This window comes from Pseudorca crassidens, chromosome 14, assembly GCF_039906515.1.
Source record: "Pseudorca crassidens isolate mPseCra1 chromosome 14, mPseCra1.hap1, whole genome shotgun sequence".
In the NCBI taxonomy this organism is placed as follows: domain Eukaryota; kingdom Metazoa; phylum Chordata; class Mammalia; order Artiodactyla; family Delphinidae; genus Pseudorca; species Pseudorca crassidens.
Window position 1 is genome coordinate 9,171,869 of NC_090309.1, and position 20,449 is coordinate 9,192,317.

The window sequence follows — 20,449 nt, forward strand, 5'->3', positions numbered from 1 at the left end:
TTTTTCACTATTTTTCCATTTTCTATTTCATTATTTTAAGCTCTTGTCTAATATTTTTCCTTTTCTTTATTTTGGGTTTAATTTACTCTTTTTCTAGTTTCTCAAGGTGGAAACATAGATTATTGATTTGAGACATTTCTTTTCAAGATAAGCGTGTAATACTGTAATTTTCCTTCCAAGTATTGCTTTACAGCAGCATAGCACGGGGAGATCAGCTCCTTGCTTTGCGATGACCTAGAGAGGTGGGATAGGGAGGGTGGGAGGGAGGCTCAAGACGGAGGAGATATGGGGATATATGTATGCATATGGCTGATTCCTTTGTTGTACAACAGAAACTAACAGTATTGTGAAGCAATTATACTCCAATAAAGATCTATTTAAAAAAAAGAGTATTGCTTTAAATTTTGATATGTTGTGTTTTCATTTCCAGTTGATTCAGAATAATTTATAATTTCCTTTGTGACTACTTATTTGACCAGTGGGTTATTTAGAAGTGTGTTGTTTACCAGTATCCTATTACTGATTTTTTGGCTCAAGTGTGACCTCCATCTAGCATCTATAGCTTCTAGGGATTCTATGCACCAGAGTTCTGTCGCCCACACTCGGCATTTAGCAGTGTGTAAAAATATTAGCTGAATTCATTTTACTGTCTTGTACGTTAGCCTCATCTTCTTCCCATTCTCTGTCATGGGTGAGCCAGTATTCACATTCTATCTCTTCTCGAAGGTGCTTGTCTTTCCTTAAGTTTGGGGCTAGTTGATACACAAACTGTGATGCATTCAAGAAAAGTTATGATTTTGCAGATTATTCTTTTTGATAATGCAGGAGAAATTCCCAGCTTTCTACATCCAAAGGTAAAGACAGACATCTCAGTGCCATATATTTTAAGCTATAATTTGGGGAGCATTTTAGAGTTCTAGCCACAGAGGCAGAATGAGAGAAGTTAATGACTTTACATATTAAAATGCATTTTAAGGCTTCATTGCAGGCAGAACTGCATTTGCAGTCTCTCAAACTTCATGAAGCAGCCCTATTGTTTTGTTGTAATAAAATTTAGTTTGCTAACCGCCGTGACATTCTCAGTCTCTACACAAGGTAACAGGAAGGAGTTCCTGCATGTGTTACCAAGGCTCCCTTCTTTTTTAATGTAAGTTGCTGGCACATTTTGTGCCCTTTGTGAATGGACGACAGAGGTCAAGAGGTTGAGGCTGGGCTTGTTTATTCGGATAGTACAAGTGTCTACTCAGTAGTAGAGTAGAACATCTGTATAAGAAGCTCGGCTTCAGCTCAGCTCCTCCTTGATCGTCTGATGTTGGAAGAGCCTGTAATTAGGTACTTCATTCCAGCCAAGTTATTGTTGAATGAACAGAATTCAAGGGAACCATCTGTTGTACAGGGTTTTAGAATCATGATTGACAAAGATATGTGACATCCAATATGAAGACATCTTTTTTTTCCCATTGCAAAATAGTTTGGCTAATTTAAACCTTAAACCTTTAGGAGGAAAAGGCTAGTTTATGCAAATGATTCTAAGATGTTTTAGAAGACTTTAGCTATCTTTTTTTGTTTTTGGCTGCGTCGGGTCTTAGTTTCAGCACGCAGGATCTTTCGTTGAGGCACACAGGCTCTTTGTTGCAGCACGTGGGCTTCTCTCTAGTTGTGGCACGCAGGCTCTAGAGCACACAGGCCCAGTAGTTGCGGTACGCAGGCTTAGTTGCCCTGCAGCATGTGGGATCTTACTTCCCTGACCAGGGATTGAACCCGCATCCCCTGCATTGGCAGGAGGATTCTTAACCACTGGAACCACCAGGGAAGTCCCGAGAACTTTAGCTATCTAATTGTGGTCACCATGATCTGATTTTTTGGTTACTAATTTAACTTTATTTATTGCTTTTCTTTTTCAGAAAATTCTTCCAGGAGGAAATACATCATTTGATGTAGTTTTTCTTGCAAGAGTAGTAGGAAATGTAGAAAATACTTTATTTATTAATACGTCTAATCATGGGGTATTCACTTACCAGGTAAGAATCAGAATGAAAACTTTATTTATAAAATACAGTTATCATCTTCAACCTGTCATATGACAACCTTTTGGGAACTCTTTTCAAAAATTCAGGGGATAAGGGAAAATTTAAGAGTTTAGATTCAGAGAATTTTTTTAAAACTTTTAATTTTATATTAGAGTATAGTTGATTAACAGTGTTGTAATAGTTTCAGGTGTACAGCAAAGTGGCATAGTTATATATATATATGTGTATCTATTCTCTTTCAAATTCTTTTCCCATTTAGGTTGTTACGTAATACTGAGCATTTTTATACTTACAGCTGTGTTTGTGAATATCCCTGTTCACATCAGACTGTGAAACAAATGCTCTTAAAGCTACAGCTAAAGTGTTACTGTAAGATTGGTTGGCAAAAGAACAGTTAAAAATATTTTCACAGTGACTCTAGATTTTTTTTTTTTTTACTTTTGCACGCTTACGAAGTGATAATAGTTTCAGGATCAAAACTTATGTGCCTGCTTTTCTTTGGTAATTATATTGTTTAAAATTTTTGATAAACTCTTTTCTATGTGCAGTCATTGTTTGGGTTATTAAAGAAAGTGAATGTTTTGTGAATCAAGATTTTTATATATCAAGATTACTAAGAATAATTACTTATTTGACACTGTGCTTCACACTTTACATGCACTTCTGCCTGCATTACGGATACTGTTGTTCTCACTCTTTTAGATGAGTAAGGTGAAGTTGAGAAAGGCTAAATAATTATGCTACTAGTAAGTTACTGAGCAGGGATTCAAACCCATGTCTTTATAACTACGAAGACCATCCTCTTAACCACTGAGCTATATTGCCCATGGAACTCAATTGTTTAAATCCTTACTTGGCTAGTGTCTTACTTTACAGTTTTTATGCTTTTGTTTTTGAACATTTCTTCTCCACTACCCAGGACACTTCATGTATTTTGGAAATTAGTGTCAGAGTAAACATTCCATTTTAGTCAGGAATCATATCTTATGCTTATTTATGGTGCACAAGTCTTTAGTGGTTGTTTGATAGGCAGTATATACTTTTGAAGCCAGTACAGATGAATAACTTTGACATGCTGTACAGAGCACTTGGCATATACTTGTTGAGTAAATAAAAAGACCACCGTGAGAATATGAAGACCTGTGCCCTACAATGGTGCCCCCAACTGACCTAGGTGTTTGTGGCCCACGGGTGACCTGAGGGTCATGATCAGGTTGTTCTCAAGGTGAGCCTCAGTGCCAGGTGTCTTCACCTCTTCGCATCTAGTCTTTCACCACGTCTTTCTCTTAAATGTACCTTGAGTCTGTCTACCTCTCTCCTCTTCACCCCCACTGCTCCCAGGCCATCCCCACCTCTCACTGGATGATGACACAGGAGCCTCCTGACTGCCCTTCCTCTCCTCCACAGCCCCTCCTACAGTGCATTGTTCACTCTGTAGCCAGAGTGATATTCTCTGAGCATAAATCAGATCCAGTCAGCTCCTCACGTAAATCCTTATGTTTTCCCATTGCTCTCAGAGCAAAGTGAAAGCTTCTGACCAAGGCCAACAAGGCTCTAAGGATCTGACTCCCGTGTAGCTCTCCCACCTCATCCCATTTGACCATGGTTCTCATCTTATTCTTTGTCTCCAAACAAGCCACACCCTTTCCTGCCTCCTGCCCTTTGCCTGTGTACTTCCCCTTACAGAATACACTTTCACTGTTGGCTTGTTCTCATCTATCAGGTGACGTCAGTTCACGTCATTTCCCATCCACCCTCTCTTAAAGAATATTCCCACCCTCGCTCCACCCAGTTACTCTGTATCACATTACCCATTTTTCTAAACCTTTTTATTGTTATCTAGGCTGTCCCTAATATTAGGATGTGAGTTTCATAAGAGCAGGCACATTATCTGTCTCGTTCACTGTTGAATTGTTCAGCAGTGCCTGTGGTTGTACCTAGCACATCATAGGCACTTAATAAATAGTTGTCATTGAATGACTGGCTCACCCTGTTTGGTCAGCCCACATTCCTATGGAGGAATGACCTGGGACTGTGCTTCGTATTTAAGAGATTGTCTGGGCCCTACATCCATCTTCTGATGGTTGGAACAGGGAAATCTTTTAATTCCCTGTTTCCTCCTTTTGTCTATCCCATGACCTCATGAAGGACTACTAATTTCTAATATAGAAATCATTCCAAATGTATATATATGTGCATTTATATATATATATATATAAAAGAATATATATATATATTCTTGATGAGTATCAAGAATTTTATGTATATCAAATAGGTAGCCAAACAAGTATAGAAACTACATGTGTGCTCCTTTTAAAGGGAGTTACGATTTTTTCCGTAAGTTAACCTCACCAGTTTTCCCTAGATCAATCAGTTATAACTATAAAAATGTTCTAAAACTCTAAAAGCAACTAAAATTGCATTTTTTTTCCTCCTTGGAATCAGGTATTTGGTATTGGAGTTCCAAATCCATACCGACTGAGGCCGTTCCTTGGGGCCAGAGTCCCTGTGAATAGCAGTTTCTCGCCTATAATAAACATACACAATCCTCACAGTGAGCCTTTACAGGTGAGTTTATGGTGGTGATTTTGAATGTGTTTAACTTTAGTGGAAATTAATGCTTAACGTGAAATCTCAGTTTGTTACAGTTTTCAAGACTATTTAAAATAACGTGGTACTGAATAATAGTACTAAAGAGAGATATTATTTTATTGCAGCTTGTAGTCTGAATTTGGGGTTATATCAGTCCAGTTATCGAATTTTTGGAACCATTTTTAAAATGACTGTGGTTTCTCTGGTGTTAGTTTTAAGCACCTGTACATGTAATTTAAGAAGAGTTTTCATCTATACAAGGCCACTGCTTTTCTTGCCTTCAGCTCCTTCTGTCCCAGTATAAATTTTTTAAGCCAGTATTCGTATTTATTTCTAATAATAATAAGTTTTTCGTGATGGCAGCCTGGAAATTAAAATCCAAGGAAAGGGTAGTATAGAACCACTGATTAAAAGCCAACTTATATTTTTATTTTAAAAAATCCAACTCATATCTTACCCAATGTTTTAGTAATAATTATTTTCACATTTGAAATCCCTCCTCACTCGTCCCTTGTCTCTAAGACAGTGGGCGTGACTGGCATCACTCCTTCAAATATTTCCTAAAATAAAAACCCCACCCCATGCCCCCAGTGACTTCCAGCCGTGTAACATTTGCTGCCACTGTAGCTTCTAGTTTTGTTGTCTGTGTTGGAAGGAGATGTGGATGCTTTCCAGAACAGTCCTTAATGTCCACACCCAGGGCCCGTAGAGTTCTTTAGGACCCCAGTACTGCAGAACTTAGTGGTGGCTTGAAAATGGCAGGTGGAGGGAAAATACCGTGCATCGTGGTAAGCCACAGCGCTTTGGCAACCGAAATGGTTTTTGCCGTCTTAGAACCCCCTGGTAGAAGGGCTCATAAACAGTGAAGGTGAAAACAAGAAAGAACAAGACAAGATATTCAGAGCTGGGATTATGAAATGCTTAGGAATTTAGTAGCAAGAGAGGTTTCACCCCCAAACTTGGCTGACACTGGGTGAGGATAGCTACGAATAAAAATACTCCACCCAAATTTTGATTATTTGTAGCTGGATATCTTGATCATAAAAGAGGAAAATGCTCTTGTCTCCTGCTTTTACAAGTGAAAAGTATTTCCTCTCCATCATCAGTCTGTCGTTTATATCCTTTTGCTACTTTGGATAATGGTGAATTTTCCCTGTTCTGGCTAACTTTTATTACAAATCTATACAGAAACCTCATAAATTCTTGCTATTTTTCTTTTCTTGACTGTTTTCAGTCCAAGACATAAAAACTGTCCTCTCATTCTCTCAGACCCTGCCGCATGAGTTGCCACACTCTTCTGTAGCAGCAGTGTTACAAAGCACCCAGGGATGTGCCCTCTCTGTGGTTGCCACACCACGGACTGAGGGTCTCGCTTCCTGCTTGGAAGGATGGAAGGTTACAGACTCAGCAGATGTTGGCTAATCTACGGTTACCTTAGTAGCCTTACAGTCTGCGCCTTTGCTCCTCAGCCTTTGGAGTCATCAAGCTATAATCTAGAAAAATTATCTCTGAATTCAATAGTGATTTTTTTCTTTTGTTCATCTAGTCTTTTTCAGTTATATAACATTTCAATTCAAGATTTACCACAACGGACTTTTCATCAGCGCACAGGAGAGCAAATGGAAAGCCAAAGTTGCCCTCTTAGAAACAATAGATTGTTTATCTGGAGTGCTTTTTTTTTTTTTTTTTGCGGTACGCGGGCCTCTCACTGCTGTGGCTTCTCCCGTTGCGGAGCACAGGCTCCGGGCGCACAGGCTCTGCGGCCATGGCTCACGGGCCCAGCTGCTCCGCGGCATATGGGATCTTCCCGGACCGGGGCACGAACCCGTGTCCCCTGCATCGGCAGGTGGACTCTCAACCACTGCACCACCAGGGAAGCCCCTGGAGTGCTTTTTTTTTTAAAGGGAAAATCCAAGTCCCTATCTGATGGGCGCTTTTTTAATTGAGGTATAACTGACATACAACATTATATCAGTCTCAGGTATACGGTATAGTTTAACTATAGTCACTATCATGTCTGTCACATTCCTGTGACTTAATTGCCTTTATAACTGGTAGGTTGTGTGGAAGGCACTCTTAACCTGGGAGTCCTATAATATGAGTCTTGTCCTTAAATTTAAGATAGTATTGTAAAGCAAGAAATTACATCTGATTTGTTCATTATACAACACAAACACACGAGTATGTTCTCATTGAAAAAAGAATGTCAGCAATTCAAACGTGTGAGGCAAAAGTCCCTTTGAACTTGCTACCTTCCGGTCCAATGCTGTCCAGCAGAACTCCCTGTGCTGATGGAAGAGTTCAGTGTCTGCTCTGTCCAGTGCAGCAGCCACCAGCCACAGGTGGCCGTTGAGCACCTGAACTTGTGGCTGGGGTGGCTGAAGAGCTGAACATTCAGTTTTACTTTAGTTCAATTAATTTCAATTTAAATAACCACATGTAGCAGGTGACTGTTACATTAGCACAGCTCCAGCCCTGAACCCTTCCTCGGCGATACCCGTCATGTGATCTCCGTGTGTCACATCAGGCCTTTTTCTGTGTGCTTGTGTGCAGATATGTGGGCACACAAAAACTAACATTCTTCGTGGGAATCTTTTTACATAAATTATATTTTGTATATATTGTTGGCTTCCTTTTTTTCTCTAAACTTTATTATATTAGGAAAACTAGCACTGGACTAAAAATCAGGAGTGTGTCGTCCTAGTTTTAATGTAATCTGTCCTTTGATTTTATAGTTTAGCCTTTATCTGTCCTCATTTCCTTATTCCCTTTCCTGTTATCAGTAGCCTACCTTTGTAATCTTATGTTCCAAACATTGTTAGGCTTGTGTCCTTAATACCTTGGAAGATTCAATGAAATAATACATGATGTTTTCTGGTTTTTAGAAAAAGTTCTGCAGTCACCCCATCAGTTAAGGTGCCGTTACTGTTAACACAGTACTGTAGGGGAACACTAATAAATTGGAAGGAAAGTGATAGTACTCAGAGAAAATCCTAGCTCATTAGTCTTTGCTAAATGCATCACTGTAATGACAACACACACAAAAAAAACAAAAACAATAACCTTTAAGCATATGCTAAAGTATTGCTGTTTTTCCTGCTTTATCCTTTTTGTGTGTACTCCTAGAGGACTTTTGTGATAAAACAAGTAAAGGTTTTCTACCCATTCTCATTCACCCCAAATTTGCATTTAATTAAATATATTCTTTATTTTTAAGAGATAGGGTTACTTGCCTTTAAAGAAAAGTCTCCTGCCATATGACTCTTCTATTCCTTGGTATTTACCCAAGAGAAAGGAAAGCACGTGAAAACCCAAAGACGTATACAATGTGGTGTTCATAACAGTGTTGTGACCAAACATCTGTAGTGACCCAAAACTGGAAACACCCCAAATGTCCATCAGCAAGTAGATGGATCAAAAATTGTGGCATATCCATAAAATCAAAAAGAAATGAACTGGGCTTCCCTGGTGGCGCAGTGGTTGAGAGTCCGCCTGCCCATGCAGGGGACACGGGTTTGTGCCCCGGTCTGGGAAGATCCCACATGCCGCAGAGCGGCTGGGCCCGTGAGCCATGGCCGTTGAGCCTGCGCATCCGGAGCCTGTGCTCCGCAACGGGAGAGACCACAACAGTGAGAGGCCCACATACCACAAAAAAAAAAAAAAGAAATGAACTATTAGTACATAAAACAACATGGTGGATCTCCAGATAATTACACTGAATAAAAGCAGCCAGACACAAGAGTACATACTGTATGGTTCCATTTATATAAAACTCTATAGACACTACAGACTAATGTAGAGTGGCCAAGAGCAGTTCAGTGGTTGCCTGGGGATGGGAGAGGGCAGAGGGTGACAGGTGGATTGCAAAGGTCATGAGGAAACTCTAGGAGGTAAAGGGTTTATTTAATATTGTAATTATAGTAGTAGCTTCATGCCTGTGTACATGTCAGAATTCATCAAGTTGTACACTTTAAAAATGTATAGGGCTTTCCTGGTGGTGCTGTGGTTGAGAGTCCGCTTGCCGATGCAAGGGACACGGGTTCGTGCCCCGGTCCAGGAAGATCCCACATGCTGCGGAGCGACTGGGCCCGTGAGCCATGGCTGCTGAGCCTGCACGTCCAGAGCCTGTGCTCCGCAACGGGAGAGGCCACAACAGTGAGAGGCCCGCGTATCGCAAAAAAATAAATAAAAATAAAAATGTATAGTTTAGGGCTTCCCTGGTGCCTCAGTGGTTAAGAACCTGCCTGCCAATGCAGGGGACACAGGTTCGAGCCCTGGTCCGGGAAGATCCCGCATGCTGCAGAGCAACTAAGCCTGTGCGCCACAACTACTGAGCTTGCGCTGTAGAGCCCGCAAGCCACAATTGCAGAGCCCACGTGCCGCAACTACTGAAGCCCGCGCACCTAGAGCCTGTGCTCTGCAACAAGAGAAGCCACCGCGATGAGAAGCCCAGGCACCACAAGGAAGAGTAGCCCCTGCTCGCTGCAACCAGAGAAAGCCCGTGCGCAGCAACGAAGGCCCAATACACCAAAGATAGATAGATAGATAAATAAATAATTTTTTAAATGTATAGTTTATTGTACATGAATTATACCTCAGTAAACAGTTTTTAAAAATCATGGGTTGGGACTTCTCTGGTGGTCCAGTGGTTAAGACTCCACACTCCCAATGCAGGGGGCCCAGGTTCGATCCCTGGTCAGGGAACTAGATCCTACATGCCGCAGCAAAGATCCTGCACTCAGCAGTGAAGATCCCGCCTGCTGCAACTAAGTCCCGGCATGGCCAAATAAATAAATAACTATTTAAAAGAAACAATCATGGGTGTAGGTACAAGCCACAGAGATACATTAATAGTAGCTGTGATTTTGCTACAGAAGTCTTCAAATGTTTTCATTCTGCACTGATATTGTTCCATATGCTGAAGAATGATATGCTCTTCACTATGTCACAGTTACAGTAGTTATTAGATCTGCTGCTAGATCTTGTTATAAATGTGTGAATAAAGAAGCATTTGTGTTACTAAAAGAACTGTAAAATTTGTATTTCTAAAATATGATACTTTCCATAAACTGTTTCCTTAGGAAAAAATAGAAATAAATGTCCTACGGTTGGATTTCCTAAAATCCAGTCTCTGAAACAGCTACACTATTTCCGAGTTCAATATTTCAAAGTTACCTTGCTTTAATTAAATACACCACCATTGCTTACCCATATGAGCACTGCCTCTGGTGATGTGACACCACACTTACCCTACATTTATATCTGTAAACGTCTTTAAATTTTTTCTGATGAACAATTAGGGTGTCAAACGTTTCTGTATAACAGCAAATCACTTGCATTGAAAACATGATTTTGACTTAACCATCATGTGCTCCTTTGTCACAGGTTGTAGAAATGTACTCTAGTGGAGGAGATCTTCACCTCGAACTTCCGACAGGTCAGCAGGGAGGCACCAGGAAACTGTGGGTGAGTGCTGACGTGTTCTCTCTTGTGAGCTCACATGAAACCAGTTATTCTCTTAAATACACCAGAAAATACTTAACTCCTCATCACCTGAAGAAATACGGGTGACTTTTCTGTAATTATTGTCTTAATATTAAACTTATATCAAACTAACACAACATTGTAAAGCAACTCCAGTAAAAATTAATTTAAAAAGATAAAATAAATTTATATCACATATACTTGAAAATTGGAGAGACAGAGAGAAATAGAATAGTAATTTTTGGAAAGAGCAGTGAACAAAAATTGGTGTAAGCTCTAACCCACTGTGTGGAAAGAAAGAGGTTTTAACTATTCTTCCTCAGAATAATATTAGTAAAGTTGTCTCTGAATCTAATCATTTATAGTATGCTTTACACTAATATTGAAGAAGAAAAAAAAAAAAACGTGAGAAGGACCTGCTCCATGTTTTAAGGTAAAGCATTGAACACGCATACTCACTGTTGGTGGAGGAGATGCCATTTGCAGAGGGAACATAGTCAGGCCCTCCTGATGACTTAGAAACTTTAAATTTTTAGGTGGTCTATAGCCACATTTAATGCTATTTAATATTTGACAGTACTCTGTGTCCATGGTTAGAGAACCACTTTTTCTTGGAGAATACTAGCAAATATTAACAGATTAATGAATACCTAGTAACTACCTTATTTACAAAGGTTCCTGCCATAGGAGGGTTGTTTTTATTTTTTTTAATGTTGCCTACCCAGCTTTAATCAAAGAAGGGAAAGTCATAGAAAATGCAGTTCTTGTACCAAGGTCACTAAAATCGCTGCTCATTCGTAATTGAAGACACACGGATCTGACCACTATGAATAGGTTCTGAACATCAAAGTTTCTTTGTTAATTGCTCTGTTAAACACACACAGCCTCTAGATTCTGTCATATGACCAGTCTCAGCCAGGGAAGGGACGTGGAGGGGACGCTTTTAGGATATTGACTTGAACATTTAGAAACCGATTTGTCAGTGACTAGGTTAACTTCTAAGATGTAGAAACACTCTAGCAGGTAGAAATGTGTAATGGATGGTCTCTTTATATCCTTTCACAAAAATGATTTACCTTGAAATTACGATATTGTTTGAAAAGCCTTTGGGAGAAATAGTGTATAAAACAGTGCTTCATAGAATTAACTATAAGCAATTAAATTTGTATTATAATTCTAGATAGAAGAACTAAGAATTTACTATGAAATATAACCGTATTCTAATAAATAAACATTAAAAAATTCAGATTTCTGATTAGTTAAGAACTGTAACGAATGGTAGCAGACATGGCAGATTGTTTTAATACTCCTAGCAGCTACGAGAAAAGATATAGTGACTTATTCCTACAAATCTAGAGTGAGAAAAAGTCAATTGGCCTTGACCTCACCCCCAGCCCATTTCAGTGTACATGAGAAAACCCCAGCTCCTAAAGATGGGGAAGTGGATGGTCTATCTCTAGTGGGCCCAGGAGGGTTCCAGTCACCTCTTTCCTACTTTGAAACTAAAAAGTTAAGAGAGTAGAGGCAAGTGAAGACCAGTAAATTCTAAACCATGGGGATTTCTTAAAATAGGCCAAAAGGTGTGTGCAGAAAAACTCTGGTGGTCCCGAGGGAGCCAGATTATTCAAAAACCAGGAAAAGAATTATACCTCAAAAACAAATTTTTTTTCCAGTGAGTCTGCCTTCTAGTGTAGATGTAAGTGTTCTCTTTTTATGAACCTAAAAAGTTATGCTATCTTACATGCTCAGAGCCTTACTGAACGCGGTTGGTGAACTGTGGATTTGCTTGGGAAGCTTTGTTTTGTTAGGTTTTAAATGAAAGGAGAGCAGAGTCTACTCTCTCTTGGTTAGCATTTAAAGAGAATCCTAAATGGGCAGAAGACCATTTCTCCAAAGAAGATATACAGATGGCCAACAAACACATGAAAGGATGCTCAACATCACTTATCATTAGAGAAATACAAATCAGAACTACAATGAGGTATCACCTCACACCAGTCAGAATGGCCATCATCAAAAAATCTACAAACAATAAATGCTGGAGAGGGTGTGGAGAAAAGGGAACCCTCTTGCACTGTTGGTGGGAATGTAAATTGATACAGTCACTGTGGAGAACAGTATGGAGGTTCCTTAAAAAACTAAAAATAGAACTACCACTTGACCCAGCAATCCCACTACTGGGCATATACCCAGAGAAAACCATAATTCAAAAAGAGTCATGTACCACAATGTTCACTGCAGCTCTATTTACAATAGCCAGGACATGGAAGCAGCCTAAGTGTCCATCGACAGATGAATGGATAAAGAAGATGTGGTGCATATATACAATGGAATATTACTCAGCCATAAAAAGAAATGAAATTGAGTTATTTGTAATGAGGTAATGAGGTGGGTGGACCTAGAGTCTGTCATACAGAGTGAAGTATGTCAGAAAGAGAAAAACAAATACCGTATGCTAACACATATATATGGAATCTAGAAAAAAAAACTGGTTCTGTAAAACCTAGGGGCAGGACAGGAATAAAGACGCAGACGTAGAGAATGGACTTGAGGATACGGGGAGGGGGAAGGGTAAGCTGGGACGAAGTGAGAGAGTAGCATTGACATATGTACACTACCAAATGTAAAACAGATAGCTAGTGGGAAGCAGCCGCATAGCACAGGGAGATCAGCTCAGTGCTTTGTGACCACCTAGAGGGGTGGGATAGGGAGGGTGGAAGGGAGACGCACGAGGGAGGAGATATGGGGATATATGTACATGTATAGCTGATTCACTTTGTTATAAAGCAGAAACTAACACACCATTGTAAAGCAATTATACTCCAATGAAGATGTTAAAATAAATAAATAAATAAAACATTATTTAGCTAAAATAATAGTATATTCTGAAACTGTTGCATATGAAGAGACAGTTAATGAGTATGCCGCTAAAAAGTGTAGGGAAAAAAGTATTACAGAGATGTATCAGGAAGTCCATCAATTAAAAGAATTTTGTTTAAAAAAATAATAAATTAAAAAAAAGAATCCTTTTTGCGATGACCTAGAGAGGTAGGATAGGGAGGGTAGGAGGGAGGCTCAAGAGGGAGGGGATATGGTGACATGTGCATGCATATGGCTGATTCACTTTGTTGTACAACAGAAACTAGCACAGTATTGTGAAGCAGTTATACTCCAATAAAGATCCGTTAAAAAAAAAGAGAATCCTGTAAACTTCTGGAGAAGCAGTTTCCCTCTGATGGTGATGTCTCTGTTGTTTAGAGAATTTCAGGACTGAATTATATACCCAAGCACCAGCAATACATCAAATAGTAATTGATTTTTATAGATAAACTCTATCTTAATCACTTATCATCTTAATGATGATTTTGCCACTGACAGTTTGTTTTCATATAATTTTATTTCTTTCATTTTGCTCAGTTTTACACACCATACTTCATTAGTTTTAAGATATGTGTGTTTTTAACATCCTCCAAAATTGGACTGTGTGTTATAATCAGTGGAATGAATATAGTTGTTTAATTGGCAATATGTTTTTTTCCTTAGTGTATAAAATAATAGTGCATCTTTCAGGTGATGTCATCTTATTCAGTAAACTGTGGTGGTTTTGCTACATTATGGTCTGTTAACTTGTCAGGAAATTCCTCCTTATGAAACCAAGGGAGTGATGAGAGCCAGTTTTTCATCTAGAGAAGCAGATAATCACACAGCTTTCATAAGAATAAAGACTAATGCTTCAGACAGCACGGAGTTTATCATTCTTCCAGTTGAGGTGGAAGTTACCACAGGTGAGTGGATGACTAAAGGAGCTGCAAGTTTGTTTTGGTTTCAGTACATCCTGCTCTGGCGAAGTGAAATGTAATTGTTTACTTTTCTTTTTTCCAAGCTCCTGGAATTTATTCCTCAACTGAAATGTTAGATTTTGGTACACTGCGAACACAAGGTAAAAAAAGAGACAGTGTCTTTATAGGTCTTTTAAAAAAATCCCTGTATTCATTGCTGAATGGCTCTACTTTAACTCCTTTGTAATTAATTCAGCTTTGAAAGTTATTTCTCAGTGGGTCACATGATCTTGTAGAAATCTGCTTTTGGGAACTCAGAGCCCTTAGTGATTTATACCCCATTCCTCTGAGGGATACCACTGCTTACAAGAGGGGAAAGCAATGTCATGGGTAACTTAAGTCTTCTAAGTGGAAGATTGAGGCATCAAGTCGTTTCTTAGTTTCTTATCCAGTTTCTCACCTATTTAGTTATGCTGAATCTTTTCTTTTAATAGTAAAATAAAGGAAGTAAAAAGATTGACTGCTGGATTTTTGTTTAGATATGGATTATTCAGTTGCATTATAATAACGTAATGTTAGAAATTGGTCCCCAGTAGTCAGAGAAAGAATTCAAATTCTAAAATTGAAAATAACCAAAAAAGGATTTATTAAGAGAAAAGTAAGAGTACCTGTAATTTGGGATTCCTGTGGGCCATATGTAATTAAAAATTTGGTTGTTTAGGATTGAAGACTCATTTCTGAAAATTAGATTTGGTTTTAATATAATAATTTTATATTGTACTTTACTGAATTGCTTCCTTATGCTTTGCTGGGAAACTAAAAGATAGTGATAACGTCAATTTCAATGAAAACTTTTGTTTTGTTTTGTTTTTTGGTCCGATTGTTTAGGAGGGGGCAGTTCCTATAGTACTCACTGTCCTTAAGAGTAAGGCAGTTCCTGTCAAGGAGTGTGATTGTCACATTCTTTTTATAAATGTGATTGTTATTCTAGTTCACATTCTAAAATACATTCAGTCTGATATCTAAAAAGAGAAAGATTCTAACTTGCTATAAAGCATACCATTTTAAGAAATATTTTCTTTTCCTCAATTTTAACAGATCTACCAAAAGTTTTAAATCTTCATTTATTAAATTCAGGAACAAAAGATGTACCAATAACAGTAAGTTTTTACTTTTCTTTTTCCTAATTTATATATTCTTTGTTTTTAAACTTATGACAGAGTTTAAAATGATTAAACTCTTGCTCTAAAGGAATTCTATTTTATGGTGACCTGGTGACACTTTGGTTCAAAGCGTGATACAAGAAACCTGTTCTGCCTCTCTAATCACCAGATTTTCAGGATGAGAAGGGCATGTGGACAGTCTTCTCCAAGCTAAGTGTGAACCAAAGTTCATGAGGTTCCTGTTTAGGCCTGTAGAGTCTGGTAAATCCTAGGATCTGCGTGCCATGTATGTGCAAAGAAAAACGGGTCGTTAGACTTAAGGTACAGTTAAGTAAAAAGAGAGAAGAAAAGATTCAGATGAGTTGGAAAGAGAAATAAGGAAGCAAAGAAATCCGGTAGGTAGTGGTTGAGTGCTGTTAACATTTGTCTTTGGTACCCCTTCTAACCTGCAGCTGCCGTAGTTACCCTTGACAGCACACTGTAAACTAGGGTCCTCTCTCCCCCTCACACATACTCGAAGAACAGGTGACTTTGATGCCTTGTAAGTGGAAGTGGAGTGTCATGAGATGGTGAGCAAGGTCACTGTGCATTAAAATGTGGTTACCTGGGATGACCATCTCTCCCGTCACTTGGGGTTTGTATACTCTCTTCTCTTTGGTCTCTATTCCACCATTTGGTGGTAAACTCTGGGTTTGGGCAGGGATGGGCAACAGTCTGTTAAGTCTCAAAGCCCATCTGATCTATTTCATTTTATCAGAGTTCTCTGAATTTAGGTTTTCTGACATCAGCACAGGTTATAATAAAAATATACTGCTTTCCTCTTCCCTTATTCTCTTTGTAACTTGGGAACCTCACCAGGAGGTGAGGTGGTGAGCTAAAGCAAAATCTAGGTAGACCTTGCTCACTAGTAGAGTCATAGGCTAAGCAGTGTCCTGCCATATGACCTAGTATTTCTTCCTGCTAGGTAGGAGGATTGGGGGTGGGTTAGGGGAATGGAGTCTGGTAAAGCAGCGGTCCCCAAACTTTTTGGCACCAGGGACCGGTTTTGTGGAAGACAGTTTTTCCACGGACCGGGGTGGGTGTGGGGGGACGGTGGGGGATGGTTCAGGCGTAATGCGAGCAATGGGGAGCAGCAGATGAAGCTTCGCTTGCCCACCACTCACCTCCTGCTGTGCGACCCAGTTCCTAACAGGCCGCAGAGTGCTACCGGTCTGCGGCCCGGGGGTTGGGGACGCCTATGGTAAAGAACTTCCCCCAGTCTGCAGTGGAGCTGAAACTACCCCAACCTGAGGTTCCTAGCACTGCAGTGTTAGGCCGACTGAGAGGGACCTGCTCTGAAGGTGCCTGAGTCTGCTGGGATTCATGCCCCTGCTCCTTGGTGAAGTCTTCAAGGGCCTGGGACCCTTCCACAGATGACAAGGAACAGCTCCTTTGACCTAGCCACTCTGATACTATATTTTTCTTAAAAAAAAAAAAAAAAAAAACCACATAATGCTGACTGTTACTGCTATATTGAGGGGTTGGTGATTGTTTTTGCCTCTTTAATCTGTATTGAAATTTTCACAAGTCTATAGAAAAATGAGCAAAATAAGAGCAATATAGGGCTTCCCTGGTGGCGCAGTGGTTGGGAGTCCGCCTGCCGATGCAGGGGACGTGGGTTCGTCCCACATGCCACGGAGCGGCTGGGCCCGTGAGCCATGGCCGCTGAGCCTGCGCGTCTGGAGCCTGTGCTCCGCAACGGGAGAGGCCGCAACAGTGAGAGGCCCGCGTACCGCCAAAAAAAAAAAAAGAGCAATATAAATATTTATAAAAATATGAGTGTGTATATGTTAACATAATTAACATAAAGTTGTAAACACCCTTTCTGGATAAGGACTATTCTGAGATAATGTCATTGTTTCTTTGACATTAAAATGTTTGTTGTTTTATTATTAAAGGTAGTAGATAGTTGGGAGAGGGTTGTTTTTGTTTTTTTAATAGAATAAGTGGGGAAGTGTTCTTTCCTCTTCCGTTTTTGGGGAGAGTTTTTTGTTTTTTTTTTTTTCCGGTACGCGGGCCTCTCACTGCTGTGGCCTCTCCCGCCGTGGAGCACAGGCTCCAGACACGCAGGCCCAGCGGCCATGGCTCACGGGCCCAGCCGCTCCGCGGCATGTGGGATCCTCCCGGACCGGGACACGAACCCGCGTCCCCTGCATCGGCAGGCAGACCCCCAACCACTGCGCCACCAGGGAAGCCCCTGGGGAGAGTTTTTGAAGGATTGATGTTAATTCTTCTTTAAATGTTTGGTGGAATTCACCAATAAAGTCATCTGGACCTGGATTTTTCTTTGTGGGAAGTTTTAAAATTATTAATTCAATCTCTTTACTTGCTACAGGCCTGTTCAGATTTTCTTTTTCTTCTTGAACCAGTTTCAGTAACTTATGTCTTCCTAGGAATTTTTTCATTTCATCTAAGTTATCTAATTTGTTGGCATACCATTGTTCACAGTATTCCCTTATAATACTTTTTTTTTTTCCTGTGAGGTAGGTAGTAATGGCCCATCTTTAATTGTTTTTAGCAATTAGAGTCTTCTCTATATTAAAAAATTTTTTTTGGTCAGTCTAGCTAAAGGTTTGTTGATTTTGTTGACCTTTTCAAAGGACCAACTTTTTGTTTTGTTAATTTCCTTTTTTTTTTCCTTTGGTTTGATACCAAAATACCCTTTGTTTTATGAAGAAAGGTAGTAGATAGTAGGAATTTCTCCTTCCCTGCCACCGACATCCTCACATTTGCAAAATAAAAAGTTAGAAAACCTGTTAGACTTCCTCACACACACACACATTTTAGATTTTACTAGTGAAATGCAAAGGCCTAATAACCACTGCTCTGTTACAACATTTTAAAATCTCACTTTGTACTCAGAATTGTGCTTCCTTTTCTTCAAATGTCCTAGTTTACTATATCAGACTCTCCTCTGCAATGGAGCGTGATTCCTTCTGCTAGATTTGTCCAGCTTGCTTTGGCTACAGCCTACAAGAAGTTCTTTGAACTTCTTGGTCCTGGATTTCTTCTTGAGCCCAGTTGGCATCATGAAGCACAGTTACCGCATACGTGATGATGTGCACACAACTCCCTCCCCAGCCGTTTCCTGCCCGCATGCTCAGGGCACTAACCTCCACGAAGGAAAACTCCTGAAGCACACCGTCTGGCCGTACGTCCTGGGATTCAGCAGCACATTTGCCTGTAGGGCAGACCCCGCCTATCGGTGGATCACTTGCCATTGCCTCCGTTTGAGATGTCAGATAATTTTTATGTTTTATGTGTTCTGCATGCTGTTTGTCTCTTACTGGTTTCTTCAGTCTGTGGGATGTCTTGTACAGAGGAGGAACTCTCATGCTTTTGGGGCAGACTTCAGGCCTTGAAGTCACTTCTCCAAATGTGAGGGCTTAGAGATTTGATGGGAAAGTGCATTTACTTAGCCCAAGCATTCTGGTCTAACTTTTTACATACAATAAATAGACTCAAACAAATGTCTTTTTCAATAAACATTTTCTAGAAAAATGAAATTAGCAATTCTAAGAATGTGAATGAAAAAATGTAATTCATTTATGATAGGTAATTCAATATAAACAGGCCCATGTTCCTCCTTTTCTCTTTTATTAAGGAGTTTTAGGATACACTGTAAGTGAACATTTTTCTTACCGTGGGTTAGACATATCTAGGTTCTTTACACAGATTACCTTGTTTGATACAGCTCTCTTGTAACGTACTCAGGTCCTTGTTTTCCAAATAGGGAAAATGAGTCAGACCTTTTTATTTTTAAGTGACTTAATTTGACTGTAAAATGTACAAGTTACATGAAAGTATATTAGGAATATAATGATACTTATTAATCAAGTCTTTATGAATATATCGTTTTATATTCAATATTCCCATTAACCTATTGATTTATGTATATGTGTTTAGATCTACATTTGTATCTACCTATGTATGTATTTTTTTCTAACATCCGAAGCCTATACTCTGCCAGGGTTTTGGTAGTTTTATCTCATTTCCTCATTCATTCCTTCATTCACTCATTCAGTCAATATTTAATAAGCATCAACTATATGCTAGCTTCTGTGCTAAGTACTGAGCATACAGAAGGGAATCAGACAACCAAGGTCTTTGTCCTTACTGAGCTCATTTTTTAGCTGAGAGACAGACAAACAGGTATGCAGCATAATTGTAAATTGAGAAATAAGCAGAATGGCATGTAAGTCGGGGAGGGAGTTGGTTTAGATAGAGTCGTCTCTGAAGAGCTGACGTTTGCAGTCATAACTCAAGAGTGAGAGGTAGGCACCCATAAGAAAAGCTGGTGGCCAAGTGTTCCCATCAAAGGGATCAGCAAGTGCAAAGGAATAGCTTTGATGTCAAGGGAAGCAGGGTTGAGGGGGTGGTTTGAATGGAAAAGATGAAGGCTGGAGAGTCAAGCAGGGCTTCCTGGGGCCCTGGGAGGGGTTTAGATTTTATTATAAGTGCAATGGGAAGTTACAGAATTGTAAGCAAGAGAGTGATGTCATTTGATTTATGCGTTGTAAAAAGTCAGTGTAGCTGCTTGTGGAGAATGAACTGCAGAAGGTTAAAAATCTGTTGCATGGTCCACTTGAGAAACGACGGTAGCTTGGACTCCTCGCCTCATCAGCCAGGGGATGAGCCCACCTGCCATGGAAACTGAGTTTTAAGAGAGCTTCCCAAGGTTTTTCCTGTGTTTTTCTCCATAATATGCCAGACCTAGAGACTGGTGCATTTTTTTAAGTGTCCTCCCTCCCTCCATTTCACAAATATATAGAATTTTAGGATGAGCTCAACAAGGCTAAAACCGAGAGGGTTTTTTAAAATTTCCCTTCAGGGAATTCAGAGTCTCTTCATCTTTCAAGATATAAGACCACTAAAGGAAGCAGCTCCAAATATAAGTTCCTCACCTGTCAATGGACAAGATGCCCAGGTCCAAGCCTTCCTGACATTGTCTATAATGCAACTTTGAGAATATGGTTTTCCTCAATGTTTATAAAACAATACTATATAAATGATGGAATAAGTTTGCCTGAGATGTCTTAAGGCACCTTTGTATGAAGTTTCCTTGCTAATTAATGAATAAAAACCACAGCTGTACTTAATTAATTTTACTAATGTCAACTTGACATGGACCTTAGCTCATTTGTGCACCTACTGTTAAAAATACAGTCGCTATATACTGAAAGGTTATTTTTCTTGCTAGCTCAAAGTAGTTGAGTAGTTTCAGAATGTCCTGAGCCTTGAGTTTCACTTGAGAGTTACAGAGCATTAGTTGGGTATGAATGTCGTGAGAAAGGCTGGAACTATTGGGTTGGCCAAAAAGTTCGTTCGGTCTTTTCCGGAACAAACTTTTTGACCAACCCAG

General features: G+C 39.6%; 1 protein-coding gene across 4 annotated transcripts in view; it reads left to right on the top strand.

The window, feature by feature from the left end:
• TMEM131 (transmembrane protein 131) overlaps positions 1 to 20,449 on the top strand; it is a 192,498-nt gene that overhangs the window by 110,174 nt on the left and 61,875 nt on the right. For all 4 annotated transcript variants that reach the window (XM_067704232.1, XM_067704233.1, XM_067704234.1 and 1 more), the window contains exons 6-11: positions 1,905 to 2,021; positions 4,476 to 4,598; positions 10,008 to 10,088; positions 13,741 to 13,891; positions 13,990 to 14,046; positions 14,984 to 15,045. In XM_067704232.1, coding sequence (XP_067560333.1) covers positions 1,905 to 2,021; positions 4,476 to 4,598; positions 10,008 to 10,088; positions 13,741 to 13,891; positions 13,990 to 14,046; positions 14,984 to 15,045 — 591 coding nt within the window. The remainder of the gene's footprint in view (positions 1 to 1,904; positions 2,022 to 4,475; positions 4,599 to 10,007; positions 10,089 to 13,740; positions 13,892 to 13,989; positions 14,047 to 14,983; positions 15,046 to 20,449) is intronic.